General features: G+C 39.9%; 3 protein-coding genes and 1 long non-coding RNA gene across 11 annotated transcripts; 2 read left to right on the top strand and 2 right to left on the bottom strand.

Annotated features, from left to right (window-relative positions):
- Nucleotides 1-586: 586 nt before the first annotated feature.
- Nucleotides 587-9,193, top strand: LOC103721580 (uncharacterized). Of its 5 annotated transcripts, none has more exons than XM_088705092.2 (5): nt 587-886; nt 1,032-1,169; nt 1,464-4,063; nt 8,489-8,575; nt 8,657-9,193. In XM_088705092.2, the coding sequence occupies exons 1-3, from the start codon at nt 594-596 to the stop codon at nt 1,660-1,662; spliced, it is 630 nt and encodes a 209-aa protein (XP_088561218.2). In that variant the 5' UTR covers nt 587-593; the 3' UTR covers nt 1,663-4,063; nt 8,489-8,575; nt 8,657-9,193. The 5 variants fall into 5 exon arrangements, with proteins under 5 accessions (XP_088561218.2, XP_088561219.2, XP_088561220.2 ...); XM_088705093.2 differs by having other exon boundaries at nt 8,484-8,575; XM_088705094.2 differs by lacking the exon at nt 8,489-8,575.
- A 190-nt stretch (nt 9,194-9,383) lies between these two features.
- Nucleotides 9,384-14,530, bottom strand: LOC103720387 (uncharacterized). 2 transcript variants are annotated; one of them, XM_008810070.6, is made up of 2 exons: nt 14,166-14,530; nt 9,384-10,361 (listed from the first exon to the last, which is right to left on the bottom strand). In XM_008810070.6, exons 1-2 carry the CDS (start codon nt 14,347-14,349, stop codon nt 9,646-9,648), a joined length of 900 nt encoding a protein of 299 aa, XP_008808292.4. In that variant the 5' UTR covers nt 14,350-14,530; the 3' UTR covers nt 9,384-9,645. The 2 variants fall into 2 exon arrangements, with proteins under 2 accessions (XP_008808292.4, XP_008808295.4); XM_008810073.6 differs by having other exon boundaries at nt 9,384-10,337; nt 14,166-14,527.
- Nucleotides 14,531-15,408: 878 nt separating this feature from the next.
- Nucleotides 15,409-21,102, top strand: LOC149752939 (uncharacterized). 3 transcript variants are annotated; one of them, XR_016396572.1, is made up of 4 exons: nt 15,409-16,002; nt 16,207-16,338; nt 16,581-20,523; nt 20,606-21,102. It is a non-coding gene; the product is annotated as an uncharacterized LOC149752939 (long non-coding RNA). The 3 variants fall into 3 exon arrangements; XR_016396571.1 differs by having other exon boundaries at nt 15,430-16,002; nt 16,581-16,638; nt 16,748-21,102; XR_016396570.1 differs by having other exon boundaries at nt 15,724-16,002; nt 16,581-21,102.
- On the bottom strand, nt 19,850-20,818 carry LOC120112317 (putative WRKY transcription factor 51). The gene is made up of 3 exons (XM_039131268.3): nt 20,553-20,818; nt 20,299-20,442; nt 19,850-20,024 (listed from the first exon to the last, which is right to left on the bottom strand). Exons 1-3 carry the CDS (start codon nt 20,816-20,818, stop codon nt 19,850-19,852), a joined length of 585 nt encoding a protein of 194 aa, XP_038987196.1.
- Nucleotides 21,103-22,949: the final 1,847 nt, after the last annotated feature.

Here is a 22,949-nt window from a genome sequence, read left to right as displayed (position 1 = left end):
TGCTCTACGGCAGATGAGTGTTCATATCCAGGAGATGACATTAAGATTGGAACGGGGAGATTATATCAGCAACAGTACACGACTGCTACCGCCATCTCGGTAGATGCCCTGGCGGCTACGGCTAGTTGTTTCGGACGTGCGCCGAGCGCCCCACCACAAGAAGCCGCACCTCCAATCCGGAAGGAATCTCCCAGGCAGCATCTCAGGCAATCCGGAATCACGAGAGGGCCCCACCACCAAGGTCGAGCCCACCTATTTTGGTTGCGACGCGGGTCCCACGGGAGAACGGGACACGCGTCAGGTTTTTGGATGGCTTGCAAGTGGCGGCAGTGTTTTGATTGGTGCATCGCCCCGCCCGGTCCGGTCTCCACGTCATTGGCTCTGACGAATCTGGAGTCCCCAAGTCGAGCACGTCGCGGCGACGAATGGTGGCAGCAGCGGCAGCAGAGAAGCTTCCAATTTAGGCAAAGGAAGCTCGGTGGAAGCGGTGGCCGTTGCATAGAACTGATTCTAGATTTCCATTCCAAAAATAATAAAATTTTAATTTGTGTGTACATGGGTTCATATCCGAGAATGTATATATATAGGAAGCTATGCGTTGGGAGATCATGGCGGCAGTGGGAGCTCCATTGCATGGCTCAGCCACTATGGCTTACCTCCCATCCCAAGCTGGCCGAGAGGGTGGCTCCTATGATGATCTCGAATCCGACCAACCGGCGGCATTCGATATCTCCGATTACATCTTGTCGGATGAGGTGACGGCGCCGGCTTCCTTCGGGCAACCAGAAAGTCCAGTTCCTCCAATGGTTGGTGTCGGCCAGACTGCTACCCAGACTAGTAGTGGAAGCAACTTATCTGCTGCCGGCAGTAGTGGTAGTGCTACAAGGTAAGAACGAGATCTATTTACTTGTACTGTCACTTTTTTATAGCACTAGTGAGCTTTGTGTTGGGCCTCTTTCTTTTAATCATTTATCCTAATGCGTATGTTTTCATGGTTTAGATGTGATCATGTGAATGGTTTGGGAATGCAGGAGTGCAGTAGAAAGACTGAGGACAGACGAAGGGTCTAAGATCGCATTCAGGACGAAGTCGGAGGTGGAAATCCTGGATGACGGATTCAAGTGGCGGAAGTACGGGAAGAAGTCTGTGAAGAATAGCCCCAATCCAAGGTATACAAAGTGGAAAAGCCTAGAGAGATATAGAGGAGTACTTAAAAATGAGAACCAAGTCTTCTAGTGACCACAGGCTCCATTTTCACTTTCACTGGAGGTCTCAGTCTTGCCATGGCTTTATCTTCCAAATAGCATATATAATAACCCTTTTTGCAAAGACAAATAGCCTGCACAAAACATTAGTGATCACTGTAATTTAAATTCATTACCTTCTTCGCTTTGTCTTTGAGAATTAGAGTAGCTTAACTAACTTGCTCCTTCTTTTGTGGGTGGTGGCGGTGGTGGTGGCAGGAACTACTACCGTTGCTCAACCGAGGGTTGCTCAGTGAAGAAGAGAGTAGAAAGAGACAAAGAAGACCCAAGCTATGTGATAACCACCTACGAAGGAACCCATAACCACATGAGCCCCGGCGTTGTTTACTACACGACCCAAGACAGCACCTCAGGTCGGTTTTATGTGGCCGGTTGCGAGCTACCTCCAGGTTCGTGAAGACTGGCCGCAATCGCTCCGCATGACGAAGTGCTCAATCTGGCCACTGGTGAAGTTCAAACTTCAACCCTCCTATGATTTGCCTGGAAAACGAATGATCACTTCTGTAATTACTGAGAATCAGCTTCCAGTATCTTGCATATACTTGCCGCTTCTTGTGAGTGTTTAGCTCCTTTTCTTGGCGAATGAATCCTTTTCTTGCGTCAATTTATCTGCAAGCTTTGCCATGATGAAATGGGTACGTCTTCATATTGGGATTTTTGTGAACACCTAGAACAGTTCCTTTGTCTCTTCTCAGTGCTTAGTTGCTCGATAAGGCTCTTTCCGGTGCTCGAACTGCAATAATTGTTGCTTCACTGAGGAGTAGAACGTTATAGAAATAACTAGAGCAAGAAGACCGTTATGCTGAAAAGATGCTTCTCTATTATGTGCTTGCTGGCTTCCAACTCCTTGGCCATACAGCTTTAATTTTTTTTTATTGTAGATTAAAAACGGTATCATTTTCTTATGATGGTTCCACCATTTCCTGGTTTGGAGATGTGAGAGATTGTAGTTGAGATAGAAGCATTTTAAGCTCCAGATGGTATTTAATTACTCTGCCAAAACATGGATTAATGCGATCCTCTGAAAGGGAAAAAAATATTCCCTTTGATGGTGAGTTGGAAGGCAAGAGGAAGGTTATAGTGATGATTTTGACACTTGCTGTTGTTATTAAAGGAACTAACACATATTATAATTATGTAAGCACAAGAAGGAATTAGACATATATTAGAGTATGTAATGTCCACCACCTCCGGGAGGTTCTTTAATTTCTTCTTTTTTTTAAAAAAATAAAAAACCAAAACCTAAAGTTGATTAAGTGATAGTATTTGGTAACTCAAATAACAAAAAAAGTCATAAAGACTCTAACAGAATGAAAAAAACATGCCATCAATTCTATTTTTATACATCAAGCCATGCAGGTGTTTTTTTTTTTTTGAGAGAGAGAGAGGAACCATGAAGGTGTTTGTGTCATCCTTTTTTCCCCCCCTTTTGGTCCAATACGCATGTTTTAGTCTACTTTATTCATTCAATGAAAATTACAAAGACTCTTTGAAAGTTTGAAAGAGTCATCCTCCAAGAATCATCCTGAATAATTATTTGCACTCTTATGGTTCTAAAAGTATCAGATGAATTAGAAAAAAAAGTCTACCAAGAGACTTTTCCAAAGCATCTCAATAAGCATTTGAAATAAGAGCCGTCTTGAGAAGCTTACGTTGAAAAGAGAAAAAATAAAAAATCTTCAAAAGTGACCATGGATCCCAGCCCCCACCTGTAGATTTAAAGAACATCATTTAACACAGTTTCTTCTATGCTATTATGATCTAAAATCATTTTTTTTTAATTTTATGATCGACAAAACAAAATATTATAAGCACCTTTTAAAGTTAATATTTTAATTTAATTTAATTTGTACTCAAGGAGAGAGATAAGAAAACAATATCAACCAAAAGTATAAACACATATCAGTTTAATATAAGTAAATTCTAAAATATTTAACTAGATTTAGTAGAAAAAATAATTTATCTTTTTTTCATATGTATTTTTTAAAATATTAAAAATTATATGAATACTTTTCCAAAAGTGAACGGGCCAACAATATGGGCCCATAGGATAAGCCTCTTCCACTTCTATTGGCTCCAATTAGATCTGCCCATGGAAGAAGGTACCCAATACCACTGAGAAGTGAGAGGTCTTCTCCAAGTCTTTTGTCGCTGAAATCCCACTAAGAAAATGGCGGCGTCAACGATCTCCTCCTCCTCCTCTGCCGCCGCCTGCTCTTCTTCCCTCTCTCCTCGCTCCTCCAAGAGAAACCCCTCAAGATCCTCGCCATGACCCCCCCCCTTCAAAAAAAAAAAAAAAAAGAAAGAAGCTACAGTTCCTTCCCCAATGGCCGATTTTTTTGATCGCCTATACCATCTACTGACCCTGATCCCGATTCGGGTTCAAGGTGAATCGGTACGACGAGAACTGGGAGAAGCGGTGGTACAGGGAGAGGAGCTGAGCGTGGACGCGGTGCTCAGGAAGCGCAAGGTCCTCAACGGCGTGGAGAAGGCCGGCCTCCTCTCCAAAGCCGAGCAGCTCGGCTTCACTTTCTCCTCCATCGAGAAGCTCGGGTTCCTCTCCAAGACCGAGGAGCTCAGCCTCCTCGAGCGGGCCGCCTACGCCTCACTCTCCGCTCTCGCCTCGACGTCGCCGCCGTTCCTGCTCTCTGTAGTTGCCGCCGTCGCCTCCCCGTTCGGGGCTGGCGCCGCCCGGCACTTCGGTGGGGTCGGTCGTGCTGGGCGGCCTGCCAGACTCCGACCGAAGGGGGACGAAGCTAAGGGTCCGGTATGGTGCTCCGCGGTGCACGTCTTGAGAGGTATTCTTCCATCATTGGATGTGCTCATTTGGGGTTCTGCTTTGTTTATATTTTCTGAAAAAATATAAATAATATCATAGTTGTGCTGGTACGAGATTATTTGCAAAATGGTTATGCATTTACACGGTAATTCTTTATGCTCGTAATAGTTATGCTAATTTCAAAAAAATTATTTCATTATACTCTCAAATATTAATAATCATAAGACAAGATTTGGAGTTGAAATCCCAAATTCAAATACAAAAAATATATTTTTTAAACTACTTGATGCATAAATTAGAGTTCTTCATATTACAAGATTTTTACTATATAAACAGTTTAAAGATAATAGATCATATTTAGCCGCTTGATTCATTGTTATGGAACTTTATCATCCAATTCAGTAAAAAAAAGATACAACTCATACAAAGTCACACTAGGTGTAACTTTATGTATCTATATTTGTATATATGTATGTATGTATTAGTTATGTATGTATTGTTGTTTTTCTTCAGACATGTTAGCCAATATTAGCTACGAAATAAATATGGTAGCTGATCCTCGCCAAAGAGACCATTCATGGAAGTTTTTTTGCTCTCTCAGCTATTACCTTCACTTAGGCAGTGAGCGTGGTGAGTGGTAGCCACTGTTGTAGTATTGGAAGAGTCGTTATAATAGATTTAGGTCACCTCCCTAAGGTTATAGTGTATGTAATGGTCAAATAACATGACAGCCATAATAGGTCCATTAGAACCATTCTAACATCACTGGATAATGGTCATATGGCTGACATTTGATCTTTTTTCTGTTTTACACATCTAGCAGAGGCAAGCTGCCTCAACTAATTTGGCTAAAGGAGTGGTTGGAAATGACATTCTCACTTTACCTTGCTGAAAATGCTGACATCAAATGGTTGGCTAAGTTGGGAGTTGGAGGAGGGCTGGGTCGCTGTGGTTTGCCATTATGGTACTTGACATTATGAGAAAACTGTTAACACCTCCAACCAGAAACTCATGAATAGAGCTAAGCCCACACCACTCAGTAGGGAACTCATCCATAACACTGTGAGCAAGCACACTAAAATAGGATCTGAGCAAGCAGTGGTCGCCTAAGATTTGAGCAGAGGGGTAATAAATGGGAGGTAAAGATTTTTAAGTTAATTGACATGAAAACTGTGAGAGGACTGTAGGAAACCAAGTGGGATGGGAGCCATAATACAAATTGGGGTTAAAGGGTTCTTATGATTATGAATTATGTAAACATTCAAAATCCTAGTCATCTTGCACTCAAGTATTACTATGAGATGATTGCTTACATGGGACAGTTCTTGAAAGTGGATGGATTATCATGTAGAAGTCATAGCAATGCATGTTTAGAAATAAAAAATGGAGCCTGGCTTTCAATTTTCTACAGAGGCCATTCATTCATGTAGAACATATTAAAAACAGGAAAAAGGAGGGCAGGCACATCTTAAGTAATCCCAAGATACCTTGGAAACCATTGGAAACCATTTTTAATATCTATAAATAATCTGTGTCGCATCAATTAAAAAAAAAACACATTGATGTTCAATTACATGGAAGAGTATGTATATCTTCTGCACTATGCATGGTATATGTTGATGCTGGGAATCGATTCGACCAAAGCATCGAGCTAGCTGAGTTGCTGGAGGATTCAGACGATTGGTTGTTCAGACTGTAGAGGTTAATCGAAGGTCATGATGTGCCTCTGAGGTGGAGAGGTGGTGGTCGATGTGCTCGGATGATGATGGCTCCAGCGCTGGTCGCTTCCAAGATGGAGCTGGAAGGTGGAGACTATGCTCAGACCTTCACTCCGACACCAGACCCAACCTAAAACAGTAAAAATGAAGAAGTCCTTTTGCTGAAGAGTGTCAGGCGGAGGATCCTTCGATGCCTAAGTCAGACAGACTCTCAGAAAATAGTGGAGGTGCTATGAGAGCGGCAAAGTAACAGCACAAGGACATAAGAAGGCTTGAGAGCACTTACCTAGAGTTTCTGGAATTGGTTTGTATAAGCGAGGGTTGGTGCCCGTCACTGAGAGATCGGGCGTATGGAGCGACTGTCTTTGGTAGCCTATTGCACGCCCCGAGGGTCACGTGCGGGCATTTTATTCATGCATTATGCACCGCACATCTCACCCATGCGGTTAAGAAAATCGCTTGCTATTATGGCTGAGGTGTCGCCAGTTAAAGAGAATTTGAAATTCGAAGGACTCTCCATGCGCCTTTGAGCTAGCTATGTGGCGGGCTTTAATTGGTTGATTGGGAGCTTCGGGCAAGCTCTGATTGGTCGATCTGCTATGTTGGCTCTAATCGGCTTCGAGACGTATCAATATGCATATATGTAAGAATTGTTGCTTATAGAACGAGAAATTATAAGGTAGAACATGTCCTTTTGTTTTGGCCTGCATTAGACATACACGAGCTAAACCGCATGCAATGTTCGCCGTACCGGTACCAGACCCCGTACCGGTGCCACACAGCATAGTGTCGATATGGAGGTTTTTTGACGTATCGAGAATTGGTATGCCACTCGTACCGGTACCAGTATCGAACCGGTACGGTATGGTACGTTCGATACCGTCCGATACGGTACACTCGGTATCGTCCGGTACAGTATGACATACCATGACTGCATGCTTTGCATGTGGAAGCATGGAAGGGTTACAAGGCTTTGCGAGATATAATTATTTGTATTAAAGAGAAAAAAAATCCAAGATGGATCCTTCCACTCCATTGGGATCAACATGGCTTGGTGAAGCTTCTCCGACATTGAATTCTTGTCGATTCACATGTCATCCATGCAACTCTGCCCTACTAGTCAAGGAGCAAGCATCAGATTTAAAGCTTCGCAAAACAAAGTAATCCACAACATATCAAAACTTGTCATGATCATGATCTAAAAGAGCGGCCGCAATAATGTGGCTCGTTTGTATCCATTTAGGTACCGTTTCGCATTACTTTTATTTTTGATTTTCAGAAATAAAAAATAAATAATTTATTTTATTTTGTTTTAAATTTTAAAAATATGAATATGTTTAATATAATTAATTATTTTTAAAAAATATAAATATGATGATAGCTGAGATGGTGGTAATGATGGCAAAGATAATGAAGGCAGTAGCAATGGCGGTGGTGATGATAGTATCACTAGGGTGCTAGTTATGTTGCAATAGTGGTGGTTAGCTTGCCAATAATGTGGTGAAGGCAATGATGATAGTAATAATGATGTGATAGCGGTGTGGTGAAGAGGGTAAGAGTTGTGGTGGCAGTAGTTGTGCCAGTGGTGGTGGTGGAAATGACGACAACAGTGGTGGCGAGAGGATCGACTCAACTCTGCACTTCGGACATTTTTAGTGTGCAACCTCCTTGCTCTAGCTAATATGTCTTCCATGATAATCCCTAATAATGAATCTGGCAGCAGCCTTGCTATCACATATTCGCCTTTAAAACACTCAGGGGAGGGGCCTGCCAGAAGTCCATTAAAGGAGTTTGTTGTGGTCCAGGGGACCAAGAGCAACTCCAATGCCCAGGTGAAGTGTTGGCATGAGAATACTCAGCTGCCATTGGAATCACATTGTGAATAATAGATTCGGAAGCTTCAGCATTTTAGACTGTATAATTCCTGGCTCCGCATTGCAGCCATCCTGTGTGGCAGATGATCCCCTGGGTTCCCTTAATCAACCCTGGCTGAGATAGATATTGGAGGATCTCGAGTATCAGAGAACTGAAATGTGATGATCTGGAATATCGTCCACATCTGCCTTGTAGTAAGTGTGCAATTCACCATGATATGATCAATATCCTCCACCCAATATGAACAGAGATCGCAGCAAACAGTGGTGTTTCTAAGAACTTGTCTCTGGGCAGGAAGCAATTTACATGGAATTTATGCCAGGCCACCTTCCACCAGGAGAATCTAACTCTATTGGCAATTGGAGCTTTCCAAATCCAAGCAAAATTCCTTTCCTTTCCTGCTTCATATGGTGTTATAAACGTTTCTCTCTTGTTTAACTGTGGGCCTCAGATTATTCCCCCAGCAAAGCCTATTTGACAGCAGAATTCATGGCATGGCAGTTGTAGATATTAATTGTACCCATTCCATAGGAAAGAGAGCAGCTTGCTGAAAGTCAGCTAATATTTTGACCATCTCCTACCATCCACTACCCTGCCCCATGGGCAGGAACTATGCTCAAAGTCTGAACCTAAAAAATGAAGGAAAGAAAATTTGGCTACCTCTTTCTCACATTTTGCCCACGTATTGTTTGGCTGCAATGGTAAAAACTGTGTACTGCATTGTCACCTGACCATCTGCTATCATTTGTTTAATCTAAATATCATAAACCTTTAAGATGAACATTTTGACATATTTCCTTTTATCTTGAACATGTCTAATTGCAACTATATTTGATGCTTTTGTAGTGCAGTAGTATATCCTAGATAGATTTGCTGACTCCACCCTGGATGCAACTTCATCTGTAAGGTCTAACGCATGATTAGAGGATTGCCACAAGGTTGAATGCCTACCACTTGCTTCCCACGATATGCATTGATATGCTTGTTTACTGATCTCACCATTTCTTTGGATGTGGAAGCTCATCTGCTTACATGCCGATAAATGTGCTTCACAAACTCAAGCAACCAGAGGTGGATGTACATACTGCGAGGACAGAAAAAATGTTATACTCCTGTCTTATTAGCGGATGCAGTCTCACAAGCTTCGAGTATCTTTTGGGCAGATGGCACGGACAATCAATTGCTACCATGTTCCCCGGTGCTTCGCATTGAAACAAATTTATCTTGATTCATTTTTCTTGACGGGTTTCAGAAATCACTCTCATGGAGCTTATTCTGTAAAACATATCTTTTCAGAAGAAGCTTAAACGTTAACTGCTTTGAAGAACATAAATTGAGTTCAATCATTCTACCTGTACAGTTTGATCATGAAGTACTGGTGGTTGAAGAACAACAGAGGTCATCAATGACTTCTAACCTGTTTTGAGTTTTGATGCTTTGGTCGACTTTCTTATTTGTAGCTTACCTTGATAATTTCTTGACTGGAAGTACATATTTTGTGCCGGCATGACATGTATACGTAAATTATTCATTTACCATTAACCTTGTTTTGTAGATGACTCGAATCTGATTAGTTTAGCAGAAGATCTGGATGCTATCTACCACCTGTACCACCTGCTAATATATATATATTTATATATATATACAAGCAGGTATTCAGTACTACGCCATATTTCATTGCACCCAAACGCCTTAGTTGAAAACCTTCTCATAACATCTCACTGTTGAATCATAGGAACCATTCAATAGCGAATCTGAAATGTAAGATACATTAGTGTGTCAAGTCATACATGTCTCTCCTGCCTACAAGTTTCAAATTATCATTACAATTCATGTGATGCTTCAATGCAAGCCTTGTTGAGTCAGAGACATTACAAGCTTCTACCAAATTCAATTTTAAACCAATGCCCGTCCCTTGAAAACAGCAAATACAGTACATCGATTCAATACAGTAGGACTGTCTTTTGCCCATTCAACTTGGCCAGAGAAATATGTCAATAGGAGAGGCTTAAAGTAAAAGGCCAGAGATCATGATAACTGCACAAATGCTGCAGTCCATGAAGGCAGCATTCAAAGCTTTCTGGAAAACCAGGCCAATCTCCAATGCGCTACCTATGTTATTAGCCAAACCAAATTCCTCTTGCCTTGTCCTCCTTGCTTCTTCCCCATCTTTACTGCAACTTTTACGGCTTACAAATAGGTGCCCGATGATGACTGTTGTATCAGTTAGCAACACTAGACAAAGTGGCCTAAAGTTTGGTATTGTTCCCAAGACGGTTGCACCCAGGGAATAGCCACGGGATGACATGACTACCAAAAGGGCTATACCAACAGCACATAGCAAACGGATATTCTCAGACGCTGAGATGGCACGACTGATTTGCTTGGATGTCAAGACTTGGTGAATCATTGGTGAGTTTGCATAGGGAGCTCTATCAACCACTTGATCTGACGATATGTGAGCTATTGGACCGGTTGACGGTTCTGCAATCTTACCATCTTGCTCCGCATTAGCTGCAGGTTCCTTTCTTATCCCACCTTGAAATCTTTTGCCCATCTTGCATTTTGCAAATTCGCTGCTTGTCTCATGCCCAGAGAGTTCTCTATCTGCATCATGTTCAGGGAGCAGTTCTTTATCATCCTCCACTTCCGTATTGAAATCTTGATCAATTGGTTGATGTTTGTGTGCCTCCACGCCAGCTGCATCAACATGATGGAGATCGTCTAACACATCAAAATGTTCAACGTATACAAGTTAGGCACACTTGAAAATTGGTGTTCTAAAACTAAGCAGCAAATTAAGTTAAATACAACTAGCAGTATTAAAGAAATAAAGAAAAGGTTTTGGGAAGACACATCCACAAAGAGAAGATCCCCCCTTTGAGGGGCATGGGCTGCTGATGGTCTTCCCCTAAGATACAATGATCTATATCCCTCAAACAGTGCAGTCAGGTAAGGAAGTCGAACCAAAAGGTGTGCGTAGCAATCACCCAAAGAAACAGATTGTTGATGGTATATAATAGAATGGAAAGCCTTTACAGTTAGGAAGCTTGTTTCTTTGACACTCCCTTGAGGAGAGTGGATATCAATATAAAGCCCCAACCATAACATTCCAATACTCACTCCCCATCGGATGAGAAGGTTGGTTAGGGCATGTTTGGCTCATGGTAAAAATCTCTCAATGAAATAAAAGACGGAGTCAAAATAAGTAAATGTGATAAAAATAAAGAATAAAAATAAAAGAAAGAAACAACTAAAACTCGTCTAATAAGAAACATATAAAATAGTAAAACAAGTTTTAACAATCTCCCTACTGATTTAAAATTTTGGTAAAAGAAAATAATAGGACCACCTTATATACCATATTTTTGTTAACACGTGTTGTTTGAACTTGTACTTGCATCTAGCACTGAAAAGATTCCACCCACATACGTCCTAGGTGAACTTTGTTTTGAACTTGGAGCCTTGACGTGCAGGCTTCATCAAATCAAGCGCATAGTACAAGGCTACAAGGCCTAGATTATTTTAGTTGTCTTTAACAGTCACACATAAGTATCTTAGCTTTCATGAGCACCCTAGGGAATTGCCCTGACTCTCATAGGCTCTGACCTTACAGCCATATCATATAGATGAGCTCTCCAAGATGTGTCCTGCAACATACATCCTGCCTTAAGGCCCTGAACTTGTTCAGAGCTTATGTTCTTCCTTTAGACAATCGAATACTGACATCATAAGGATGGCATATGGAGTTAGACACCGACTAGGTGCCCCTACCAGTCAAGCATACAGCTTGTTTTTACCCATCAAACCTATTTCTTAGGATCTCCAGTGAAAAGGTTGGTTTTGCTACTGCTGGTGACTAAATGTGCACTTTAATCCCATCCCCCTTGATGAATCTTGGATTAACCTCCACACCAACCCTTTAAGAAGAGGATCTGCAAGGTTCTTAATAGATTTCATATTGCTTCAATGTAACAACACCATTTTCCTTGAGTCCTTAACATCATACCTCAATTCAACAAGCCTGTTACTCTTTTTATTATGTTTTTCATTGTTAATCTTAGCTGTAGTTGCTTGGTTATCAAGTCCACTGATATAGCCAGAATTGACTTCCCAGGTAAGGGAAGATTTGTTAACAGATCCTTAAGCCATTCTGCCACACTACAGGCTGTGTCAAGAGCTACTAACTCTGCTTCCATAGTGGACTGAGTAATAATATTTTGCTTAGCTGATCTCCAAGAGGCGAAAACACCACCCAAACTGAATACACATCCATTCCTAGATTTACTACTATCTAAGTCTGAGACCTTGGTAGTATCGCTATACCCTTTCAAAAACTGTAGGCTAACTAGTAAAGTGGAGACCATACACTATGCTTCTCCTAAAGTTCTGTTAAGTTCACTCCAATGATGATGACCAGGCATGGAAGTGTATTTACTTATTCTACAAACTATATGAGCAATATCCAGGAGTTAGCAAGATAATTTATTGACCCAACAATCTGAACATATTTTGATTGATTTATACCTTCACTGTTATTTTTCTTCAATTTACTCTAGGGACAATATGGAACAGAAACAGGTTTACATTCATAATGAATAGATTTCTTAAGCATATTTTCAACATAGTGAGATTGACTTAGTATTATACCATTTTCATTTCTTAATAATTTCATGTTAAGAATCATATCAGCCTCATCCAAATCTTTCATATCAAACTTAGTAGATATAAAAGCTTTGGCTTCATTTACTACATTCAGGTTGATGCCAAAAATTAGTATATCATCTACATTAAGACAAATGATCACTCCCTCCTCACCATTATATCTAGCATATACACATTTGTCGGACTTATTAATAGCAATTCCTACAGACAAGATCAACGGTCAAGCTTCTGATGTCATTGCTCTGGAGCTTGTTTTAGTCTATATAAGGACACTTGGCATGACGTTGTCCTCTTGTCCAGGAACCACATATCCCTCTGGCTGCTCAATATAAATCTCCTCATCCATCTGACTGTTAAGGAAAGTTGTCTTAATATCCATTTGTTGACTAGAGCTTATAAATGGTGGCCAATCTATCAGCACTCTAATGGTGGTAGTCCTAGCCACACTTATTTGATTGATTAATTGGAGACCCAGGAATCAAATGCAAATTTATCATGTGTTCCACAGTATTCAGATTTACATGCCATAGTCTATCATACCACAAAATCTGTGATAGTTGAGCTTCCTTACAGATTTTCCATCTACCATTTTAAAGTCATGACATTTATGTTATTAAATATCAGTATTTTCCAGCACCTGCCATGCTGTAAACCTGTCATGTTTGTTATTAAAATCTTTCTGGTTGAGAAGCCTTTTTCCTCTGGTACTCGCTCGAAGAGTTCAGACAAATATAAAGGCCCCAAATCCAATGTTGCAATACCCACTCCCCAACAAATGAGGAGATCAGCACGAGCATGTTAGGATCACGGAAATCTTTCAACGAGATAAAAAGCCAAGCCAAAATAAGTAAATGTGATAAAAATAAAGAATAAAAATAAAAAAATAAACAACTAAAACTTGTTTAGCAAGAAGCATATTAAAAAAAAAAACAAATTTTAACACTTGGAGGGATAACACTTCTCGATAACTTCAAAATCTTGAAAGGTGAATGTCAGCATTGATTTCTCAGTAGTGTTATACAAGTCTAGTGGGGATAATTAGGTCGTTTTTTCCCTAAACAAGAGCAAATTAATAGATAGTTCCTTCCGATTATAGTTTTATCCCCAGAAAACGGCATACTCCGAAAACGAAAGAGAGGAATGGATCTTGCACGCCTTTTGTGCAGCTATGATGCATAAAGAGAAGGGAAAAGGTTTTTCTTTCTGGGTAACCAAATCGTAAAGAGAGCACCAGGGGTGCCAACTGGTGCAACAAGGGCTCGGGTTCGAATTCCTCACCCTGAATTTGGCTGGGATTTCTCCCATTCTACTTCTTTACAAAAGTGGCAAAGAGATGACAGAACAGACAGACATACCAGGACTTCCCGTGGATGGAAAGAAGGATCAACCAATCGACATGAAAGCGATGATGCACTCATCTAACATCATAACCAGTTCTTTTCATTTCTTCAAACAGATAAGCACTTAATATTCAATTAATTTTCATTTATAAACGCGACAGAAATTAAAAGCCAATCGATTTACATATCATGATACACGCATGCTTTCTATAACCAATCATCATATAACAATCTTGCACCATCAGAGAGAATTCTTGAAAGAAATTAAACCCTGAGATCCTACATGAATCTTAGAGCATCTACGGAAGAGGATGGGGAAAAATAGATTTTCCCGTTTGGTCATAGAATCCTACAGCCACGATATGCTTCAGGATCGAAATATAGGTAAATAAGATTACTGTTAATAATTATTATTGATAGAAGAAGTGAAGTGACGATGATTTGGAGAAGCTAGAGCGGAGAGGGGAAAGGGAGGGAAGATGAATATGATTAGAGATAGGAGGAAGGGATGAAGAAGAATTACCGGTGGTGGTGGTGGATCGTGGATTCTCTTGCTCTGGATGTTGTTGTGGTTGAAGCGTGGGAGGACGAGGTGAGCTGAAGGAGGAGGAAGGGGTAAGGGATTGGGACTGGCCGGCGATGAAGGCGAGGCGCTCCGATCCTCGCTCCAATATCTTCCTTCGACGAGCCTCCCTCGCGCTCTCCATTGGCCCCGCAAGCCCCTTCTCTCACCCTTGTTCTTCTTCGCCTTCCTCCGATTCCCCTACTCCCTCTCCCTCGCTCGCTCGATGAACGTGGCTTTGGTTTTGCCCTAGTTTGCTTCCTTGCTTCGCGTCGCCTTTTCTCGCACGGACGGTTCGTATGCAGGCTATTAGGGTTCGCAAGGTGGACGTAATCTAAAATTCGGATCGGGCCCGGGTCTTGTATTTTCCAAGCCAATCTGATCCGGTCTGTACACCATCTAAATCTGATTTGAAAAAACCCACCCAACGTGAACCTGATTTAGCCCAAATCAAAATGGAGGTAGAAAGTTGTTTAATACCAACAATCGGAAACCACGAGATTAAATAAGATTATATATAGAACCAAAAATTGAGTTGTCTATTGATATCCATATATAGGAAAAATTGACAGACTTATACTGGTTTCAAACTTTCAGATATTAGCTTCCACTGTAATAAAATATAATGAGGACATAGTATAGAATTCCCTTGATGCAACAAAAATCAGAGAAACAGTGACTCTAAATTGAAATCCTAGTGAAAAATTGGCGAAGGCAGAGGGAGAGACATCGTAATATCTCTTGGAGTATGGTAATCTATTTCATTCGGCCTTTGAGAGATTAGCATGAAATTTGTGACTGTATCAATGAGTTCGGATTCTCTATATGCGTGTTTTCAATTATGGAGTGTCATATCATTCATCTTAGAAATGATAGCTGCAACTTATTTTGGAGAAATTATTTGGTGGATCAGATCTACCATGGAATCTAGAGTGAAATCATCTTAGCTGGATTCATTTTACCCTATGATAAAATTATTAAGTGGATTCCTTTCATTCTAGATCCATGGTGAATTTAGTCCATCTAATAATTTTTTCTGATTTTCAGAGCAGTGATAGTCATGATGGCTACCAAATAAGATGTATCTTAGAGATGCATCCTGGTCATCCATCTTTGAGATGAATCATACCCATCATTTAATATCAACCTTGATTGCTCCATTCAAACATTCCAATAGTTGATGCAGGTACAAGAGAATATATCATGATTTACATGTACCCGGGACTGGACATCTATATTGTTGGTCTATTTATCAGACCATGACATGGAATTGCTTTCCATCTTTGTCAAGTTATTTTAGATTTGTTTGGGATTGAAAAATGCTAAATCCAAACCCAACCTTTTTATAGCGAGATACGGGAGAATTTTATCCAATTCATAGCCGGAATCGCGGTAAGTCACCGCCTCGCATACGCTATGCCTCCTACCGCCTTCCCAGCCAAATACGGCATTCCTTTCATCCTTTAATCGAAACCTGCGAATGCATAGACACATTGCCCTCATCCAACGGCGACCGCGCGTGATCACATCACTCGTGTCATCAAAATATTCAAAATTGCGGCGATCGCGTCAAGACGGAACAAAAAAGCGTCTACTTCGTCCTGAGGCATTTCCTGCAAGCGTACGCTGCTCCCCCTTCCCCACCCTCTCTCTAAATCTCTCCCTCCTCCCAAAGAAGAGGGGGCGAAGGCGAAGGGCAAACAAAGGAATCCGTTCTCCAATGTCGGAAGGGGAGGCGGGCCTCGACGATGGCGACGCCTTTAGAAGGGTCCGGCGAAGGATCGCCGGCCAGACTAAGGTGCCAATCCTTAATCTTTTTCCTTCTTGCTATTCTATTTGTTTTGAGCCCTCTTTTGCATCTTGCTTGGAATTTCTTGCTCGCGATTTGATTTCCAATCCTTAATCTTCTTTCCTTCTTAGTCTTCTGTTCTTTTTGAGTTCTCCTATCTATCTTGCATGAGCTTTCTTGCTTGTGGTTTGATTTATCGATTCAATTGGTCAGAGGGTCGTCCGGACGAAGGGGATTTTGTCGAAGCAAGCGGTTTAGACGAAAGAAAAGGCGAAGGGGATTTTGTCTAAGCAAGCTGTCAAGATCGCCAAACAAGCCAAGGAGCATGAGTGGATTTTGTTTAAGGTTGTTTTCCCCCTTTGGTCGATTTTAATCCGCTGGGTTTCTTATCTCGGTTAGGTCTGTTGATGTTTGATATGGTGCTGTGGATATAGAGCGATTGGACGATGGGTTATTGACCTGGGGATTGGATTGTGTTTTTACTGACGGTTTTCTAGTTCTATGCTGGGATATAACCTATTCGAGTTGTTAAATCGCTTGGTTTTGGAGTATTTTTTTTTTTTTAACAACTTTGTTGCTGATATCAGGTGACCCATTTGATGGGTGTTCTTGGATGTGGTGCATTTTGCTGCATTTTTGGGGCACGTAAGTAATACTTGATTCTTGGTTTTTATTTTCCTGCATGTCTAGCATTGGTAATTTTGTTTTATTTCAATTATTATTATTATAATTATTTTTAAATTTGACTGACCAGGGCCAAATATGTTCCTTATGTGTATTCTATGTTACATTTGTACCCCTTTGGTGGATTTATTATCGTTACAAGAAATGACGTTATGACCTTCTGGTGAACTTTGCATGAAAATGAACTTTTTTGTTTTCCCTTTCTAGAGCTTTTTTGATGCTCATAGGAAATATCACGCTAGGTTTATCATCTTTATTATGCTCTCCAATGACTTAAATGAATATTGTCTGAGGTTCATTGTTTTCTTAGATAAGAATCTATGCTCTTTGTTTCTTCAGCAACGGACTATATGATTGTTAAAGTATGCAAAAGCTTTTTATTTGATTAGAAGTATTATGCTGGATATCCAGACTGCTATGCAGTCTTGAAGGTCTAAATTGGCATAAATCTGTGATGATGTGGGATTTACTAATAATTAGCGTGGCCACTTTATCCAATTGGTTAGCTATATAAGATCCATTGTGTAGTCTAAACTTGAAGTCAGCGAGTGCAAGGTAAATTCTGTTGTGTCCAAGTCATCATGCATATGGTGCAGCAGTGCAAAAATAACCAATGGAACCTATTCTAAGTTATATAACGGTTCAAAAAGAAGGATCTATTTACTTGCTTGAGCTATGCTGGTCATTGGTCTATTTACAGTGTGCAAACCCGTTGCTTGAGCTAGAGCGTGACATAAAGATTTGCTCGGGATGAAAGTTTATTGCTTCTAAACCCTCTTGGGATGCTATTATCTTGCTTTGCAGGGTTTGGGATGTTTCTGCTCATTTGGTGGGATTTTAGATTTCAAGTATTTGGAGGTAGGGCAATAGGGGTTTGGATCCTTCCAAAGCTATTCCTCCTAGTCCATCAACTCACCCCACCACCAACACACACACACACACACACACACAACCTCTGAATCCGTGACATCTATGCTGATTGACAGTTTATTCTTTATAATGATATGCAAATAAGCGAAGGGGAGTGTGCTCAAGTTGAAGATGTAATTTCTTCTTTGAATGAATGATATTTGTTTAGATTTTCTACACATGCATGTGTGCACAAAAAATGTGTAAAACAAAAGGAGGGCACTTTTCTGTTTTCTGGGAAGGTGGTCTGATGTTGCTCCTGCTTATGTACATGAATGGATTCTCATGGAAGATATGAAGTTTAAATATTCATGTCTTTGAAAAAAAATCAATTGTTATGAGTTTGAAGTTGGTTGAGAGCTGGAATAATGCTGAAGTTTATAAATAGAAGAACTTATAATTTGTGGTGAAATCCTTGTCATACAGTTTTTGTGCTTACATAAGGAAGCAATAGTAGAATGATTGAAGAATGGAATGACATCTTGGAAAAGTTCTACAATTTTTGCTGATTCTATTTTGCTTCCCTTCAAGTGAGATGGAACCTGTCTTTGAAAAAAGAAAAGAAAATATCGGCATGGGCACATAAAATAAATAGAAAATAATATCTTTTTTTGAATAAAAGAAATAAAAAAAATGTCTATCAAAAAAAAAAGAAAAGAAAAAAGGAAAACAGGTAATAGAAAAGAAAAGAATATCCTGCTTTTTTTGATCTTTTTCATTGGAGTTCGTTGTGGTTCTGTTATTGCAAAGATTCATCTTTAACATAAGAATTATCCTCTTAAAGTTTATATGTGATCCATTCCCAAGTTCTTACCCTTTATTCAGTACTAATACATACAGAAAACTGTGTTTGCATGCTTTGATACTCTGTTCAATCATAAGGAAACTGCACCTAGGTTTCAAATGGTAAACAACAAAGCTGCATGTGGACCTGAAACAAGGAAGCCCTACCGTGGGCCAGACAATAGATATCATTTAGTTCAGCTCAAACCTGCTTCTGGTGATTGCTATTAATTTATAACTCTCGTTAAGGAGGAAACAAAAGGGAATCCTTTACTCTTTCCATTTATGTTGACAAAGAGATGATGAGACACAAAGCGAGATTCTATCAGCAGCTAGATATGTGGAAGGGAAAGCTCCTGTAACAGCCTATTGATGGTGGCACCTCCCACTATACGATAGTTCTATATATGAACTCGTTGATCTATCAGAATATTGAATAATTATTTGGCAGAGCTTGTTCAAGAGGAAATCAGAGCATGCCAGCTTATAAATATATTAGTTTATTGTTTATGAGTAAGCATTAAAAGCTTTTGCATGATTACAGTTTTGGTTTGAGGACACCATGTGGACTCTGAAATTAAGAAGCGGCTTTCCACATCCTTGACCATGCATCACTTGTCACAATTATCTTTTGTTTTCTACTCCCTCTCTCTCTCTCTGTGTGTGTGTGCATTCATGATACATTTATATATGAATGTTGAATTTGGTCTGCTTCAAAGCAGTATGCATCCATCAGGTTTTCTTCAACAGACTAGGGTTGCAGTAATGTGCACGGTTTCAACATACTCCTTTTGAGTCATGTCTAGGTGCAGTAATGGGTTTGCTAGTCTGCAAATGCGTGCAACATTTGGCTGGTTCCTTTTGAGTCGCTTCTAGATGCAAGAATGGGTGTAGTTGTCTTCATGTGCATGCAATATTTGGCTAGTTGCGTACCATGTATGTCACTCTGTTTTGTCTAAAATGACTCAATACCATCTCCAGTAGCAATATATAATCAACAGTGTGTCAATTCACCCAAAAAATCACACCCTTGTGCCCCCTTGTTTTCAATATGCAATCCCCAAATTCCCTGATACTTTCTTGATCTTGAAGATATGCACGCTAGGATTCGAAAAGTTGTCAGAGCACCAACACTTGATGCAAGCATGACTGTCAAATAGTTTAAATGTTTGAGTTGAATATCATTAGTTCTTCTGATTGGGGAAGTACATGGATGGTACACTTTCGTAGGAGGCTGTGAACCCCTAGCATATGTCACTATTTGATATCTAAAAGCACATTGTCTCCCTTAGTTCATGACCTGTACATTGTTCTTTCTATTATTTCGATAGCTGAAGTTAAACATATCTTGCAGTAGTTTTGCTCTAGAAGGGATAATGATCAAATGCGTGATTGCATCAGTTATGTTGTAAACATATAATTCTTCTTACCCTGACAAACCTCTGTCGGTGTCATTACAAATATTTGTCATGAAGAGAGGTCATGGAATTAGGTGCGTCCAGTGCTTGAAGTCGAGATGGCAAGATATTGCAGGGGAGGGAGCATCATGATTATGGAGCCCCTCATAGGTGGTTAACACGTAGCTCGAGTCTTCACGCTCTCTCTCGACTTTCTTCTTGACCATGCATCCTTTACTTGAGCAGCGATAGTAATTCCTGTCAAGTGCCAACCATTTTATTAGTTTTTAAATTATAAATTCCAACTTATCTATCAAAGCAAGGTATCGATAATATATTTTGGCTGTACAGATCCGAAAACACAGAAAGAATATATAGATGATATGAAAGCTTCTCTGAACGACTGACATGCATTGTATTATCAATTGATTTCAGGCAGTTTATCTATATGTCCATCTTTCACCTTTTGCTTTTTCTCTTTCTTAGTTACCTTTTTCTAAAGTATGTGCTCTACTCTAAGGCAGGTTTTTACCTTGGATTTGGGTTGTTCTTCACCGTCTTCTTTCCATACTTCCTCCACTTGTATCCATCATCCAACATCTCAACCTCCGATTTTGTTTTGAATGCAATTTTGGTGCTACTTTCCCTCAAAGCAGTCTTCAAAGCATTCTTATTTCTGCACACAGGCGCACAAAAAAATTCCAAAAACAAAGGATTATGACCTGATGATATTTTGAAGAATCAGAGCTCAAATGAGGTTGAGAAAGATTGGAAGTGAAAACTTACTTGGTGCAATCGCCGGCATCGGTTTGTTTAACGTGAGTGCCATTTGCCTGCAGGAGGAAAGGATTCTGCTGGCAAGCGGGAGGTGGCATCGAGTACGCTCCCTGGAGCTCTTCGTTGAAGGCCGGGTGGTCGGAGATCTCAAATAGCATGTCATGGGGCCAATCATTCTCCGATGAATTCGATGATAACAAAGAGCTGTAGGAGGACATGGTTACAGATCCCATTTTGGAGTGAGCCTCGGCTGGAGGATTTTGCGAAGTCTGCATGATCTTTCCAACGGGGCACCGTGCTTTCGTGGAGGCCTTCCTAGTGGGATGGAAGGAAAAACTTCAGTCGACGCCCCGTGCTGCTCTTCTGGGTAGCCTATGGACCTGTCCCCACAGCCTGAAGTTAAAGAATACAAGGACCCATGAGCGACGACTTGGTAGACCTGTGACTTGAGAGACTTGTGCCACCTCCAATATTAATCTTCGTGTGAAAGATGGAACTGGCGGTCAGCCAGCATGTTCAAGAGAATATTAAGTCATCCTTGTAGGGTTTCACTTTGGCACCGCCCGTTCTTTTAGAGATTTGGAGCATGAATGAAACTCGTAGAGTGTTAGCATAATAATCTTCATTAGTCTATATTATTTTTCTTGGTTAACACGATTCTGAATCGGTCAGTATTATTTTGTTTTATTAGTATAATCTTGTATCATCCTATATTATTTTTTTGTATGGAGTTTATATATGAGTATATATAACCTCTGAGATGTACCGAATATTATAAAATATATAATAAAATCATTGTTTTCTCTTTTTTTTTCTTTCTTGTTTTTCTCTGCTTTTGCCGCTATCTCTTTCGTCTTTACTGTGGCCGTTGTCACCATGTTTAGAAGCTTTGAAGACCCTCATTGCCGATTTATTGATCTCTATGATCGAGTGAATCAACATCTGGAAATTCTTTATTTTTTAGTGAATCCATCGATCTTCTGTTTTTTCGCAGATTCTCTATTTCCTAATGAATCAATATTGATCTTATTATTAAATTTGCATATTTTCTATTTCTAGTAGGTTAATATCCGAAGGTTCTTTGTTTTCTATGGATCCGCAACTCCTCTCCACCGCTTTTTTCTTTAGCTTCAGATCTTCGGTTGTCTCTATTCATCATCGCTCAGCCTCATTCTCTCCGTTTCTAGTTTTATTCGTTGCAACTGTTATCTTTTATGTATCTTCTTGTTGCTACATCATCAGACAACTCAATTAACCAAATTACTTCTCTTCTATGGTGCTTCCATCTAAAAGGATTGCCGATTTTTGGTTGTCTTCTTTTTGAGCTCCGTCCTCGTTGCAATTATTATCTTTTATGTGTCTTCTCATTGCTATATCATCAGACAAGTCAATTAGCCACTTCGACGGATATGTCAATCTATTACGTCAGTCAGACACATTAGTCTGTCATATTGGCTTTTAAGTTGTCATGTCAACTCTTAATCTGCCACATCAGTTTTTGATCTGCTACCACGTCAGCCTCTAAACTACTATGTTAGTTCCTAATCTATCACGTAAGTTTCTGAGCTATTATTTCAGCTCTTGATCTAGTATGTTAGTTTATAGATACATTCGTGATCTACTTTCCAAACTCAAGTTGGTATTTATAGTACCATCTTGAATTTGATGGAGATGTTAGCATAATTTTAAGAAACACATAACAATTTGTATCAATGCATATTATTTCTCTTGATTAATGTGATTATGTATCAATTAGTATTATTTTTCTTTGTTAGCGTGATCCTGTATCGGCCAATATTATTTTTCTTTATTAGCATGATATTATTAGAGTGAGTTTATATATGAGTATATATAACCTCTGAGATGTACCGAATATTATAAAATATATAATAAAATCATTGTTTTCTCTTTTTTTTTCTTTCTTGTTTTTCTCTGCTTTTGCCGCTATCTCTTTCGTCTTTACTGTGGCCGTTGTCACCATGTTTAGAAGCTTTGAAGACCCTCATTGCCGATTTATTGATCTCTATGATCGAGTGAATCAACATCTGGAAATTCTTTATTTTTTAGTGAATCCATCGATCTTCTGTTTTTTCGCAGATTCTCTATTTCCTAATGAATCAATATTGATCTTATTATTAAATTTGCATATTTTCTATTTCTAGTAGGTTAATACCCGAAGGTTCTTTGTTTTCTATGGATCCGCAACTCCTCTCCACCGCTTTTTTCTTTAGCTTCAGATCTTCGGTTGTCTCTATTCATCATCGCTCAGCCTCATTCTCTCCGTTTCTAGTTTTATTCGTTGCAACTGTTATCTTTTATGTATCTTCTTGTTGCTACATCATCAGACAACTCAATTAACCAAATTACTTCTCTTCTATGGTGCTTCCATCTAAAAGGATTGCCGAT

The sequence above is a fragment of the Phoenix dactylifera genome, chromosome 9, assembly GCF_051530095.1.
Source record: "Phoenix dactylifera cultivar Ajwa chromosome 9, Ajwa_hap1_PhDact_Kaust_v1.1, whole genome shotgun sequence".
Classification (NCBI taxonomy): domain Eukaryota; kingdom Viridiplantae; phylum Streptophyta; class Magnoliopsida; order Arecales; family Arecaceae; genus Phoenix; species Phoenix dactylifera.
Note: the sequence above shows the minus strand (reverse complement) of the source record. Positions and strands in the feature narration are given on the sequence as shown.

What these genes read in the sequence shown, in the direction of transcription:
- LOC103721580 (XM_088705094.2), top strand. Translation starts at nt 594, where the DNA reads ATGCGTTGGGAGATCATGGCGGCAGTGGGAGCTCCATTGCATGGCTCA. An exon ending in AGTAGTGGTAGTGCTACAAG is followed by an intron (nt 887 to 1,031) that starts GTAAGAACGAGA and finishes TTGGGAATGCAG; the next exon opens with GAGTGCAGTAGAAAGACTGA. An exon ending in AAGAATAGCCCCAATCCAAG is followed by an intron (nt 1,170 to 1,463) that starts GTATACAAAGTG and finishes TGGTGGTGGCAG; the next exon opens with GAACTACTACCGTTGCTCAA.
- LOC103720387 (XM_008810070.6), bottom strand. Translation starts at nt 14,349, where the DNA reads ATGGAGAGCGCGAGGGAGGCTCGTCGAAGGAAGATATTGGAGCGAGGA. An exon ending in ACGATCCACCACCACCACCG is followed by an intron (nt 10,362 to 14,165) that starts GTAATTCTTCTT and finishes TTGATGTGTTAG; the next exon opens with ACGATCTCCATCATGTTGAT.
- LOC120112317 (XM_039131268.3), bottom strand. Translation starts at nt 20,818, where the DNA reads ATGCAGACTTCGCAAAATCCTCCAGCCGAGGCTCACTCCAAAATGGGA. An exon ending in GATGCCGGCGATTGCACCAA is followed by an intron (nt 20,443 to 20,552) that starts GTAAGTTTTCAC and finishes GCCTGTGTGCAG; the next exon opens with AAATAAGAATGCTTTGAAGA. An exon ending in AAGAACAACCCAAATCCAAG is followed by an intron (nt 20,025 to 20,298) that starts GTAAAAACCTGC and finishes GGCACTTGACAG; the next exon opens with GAATTACTATCGCTGCTCAA.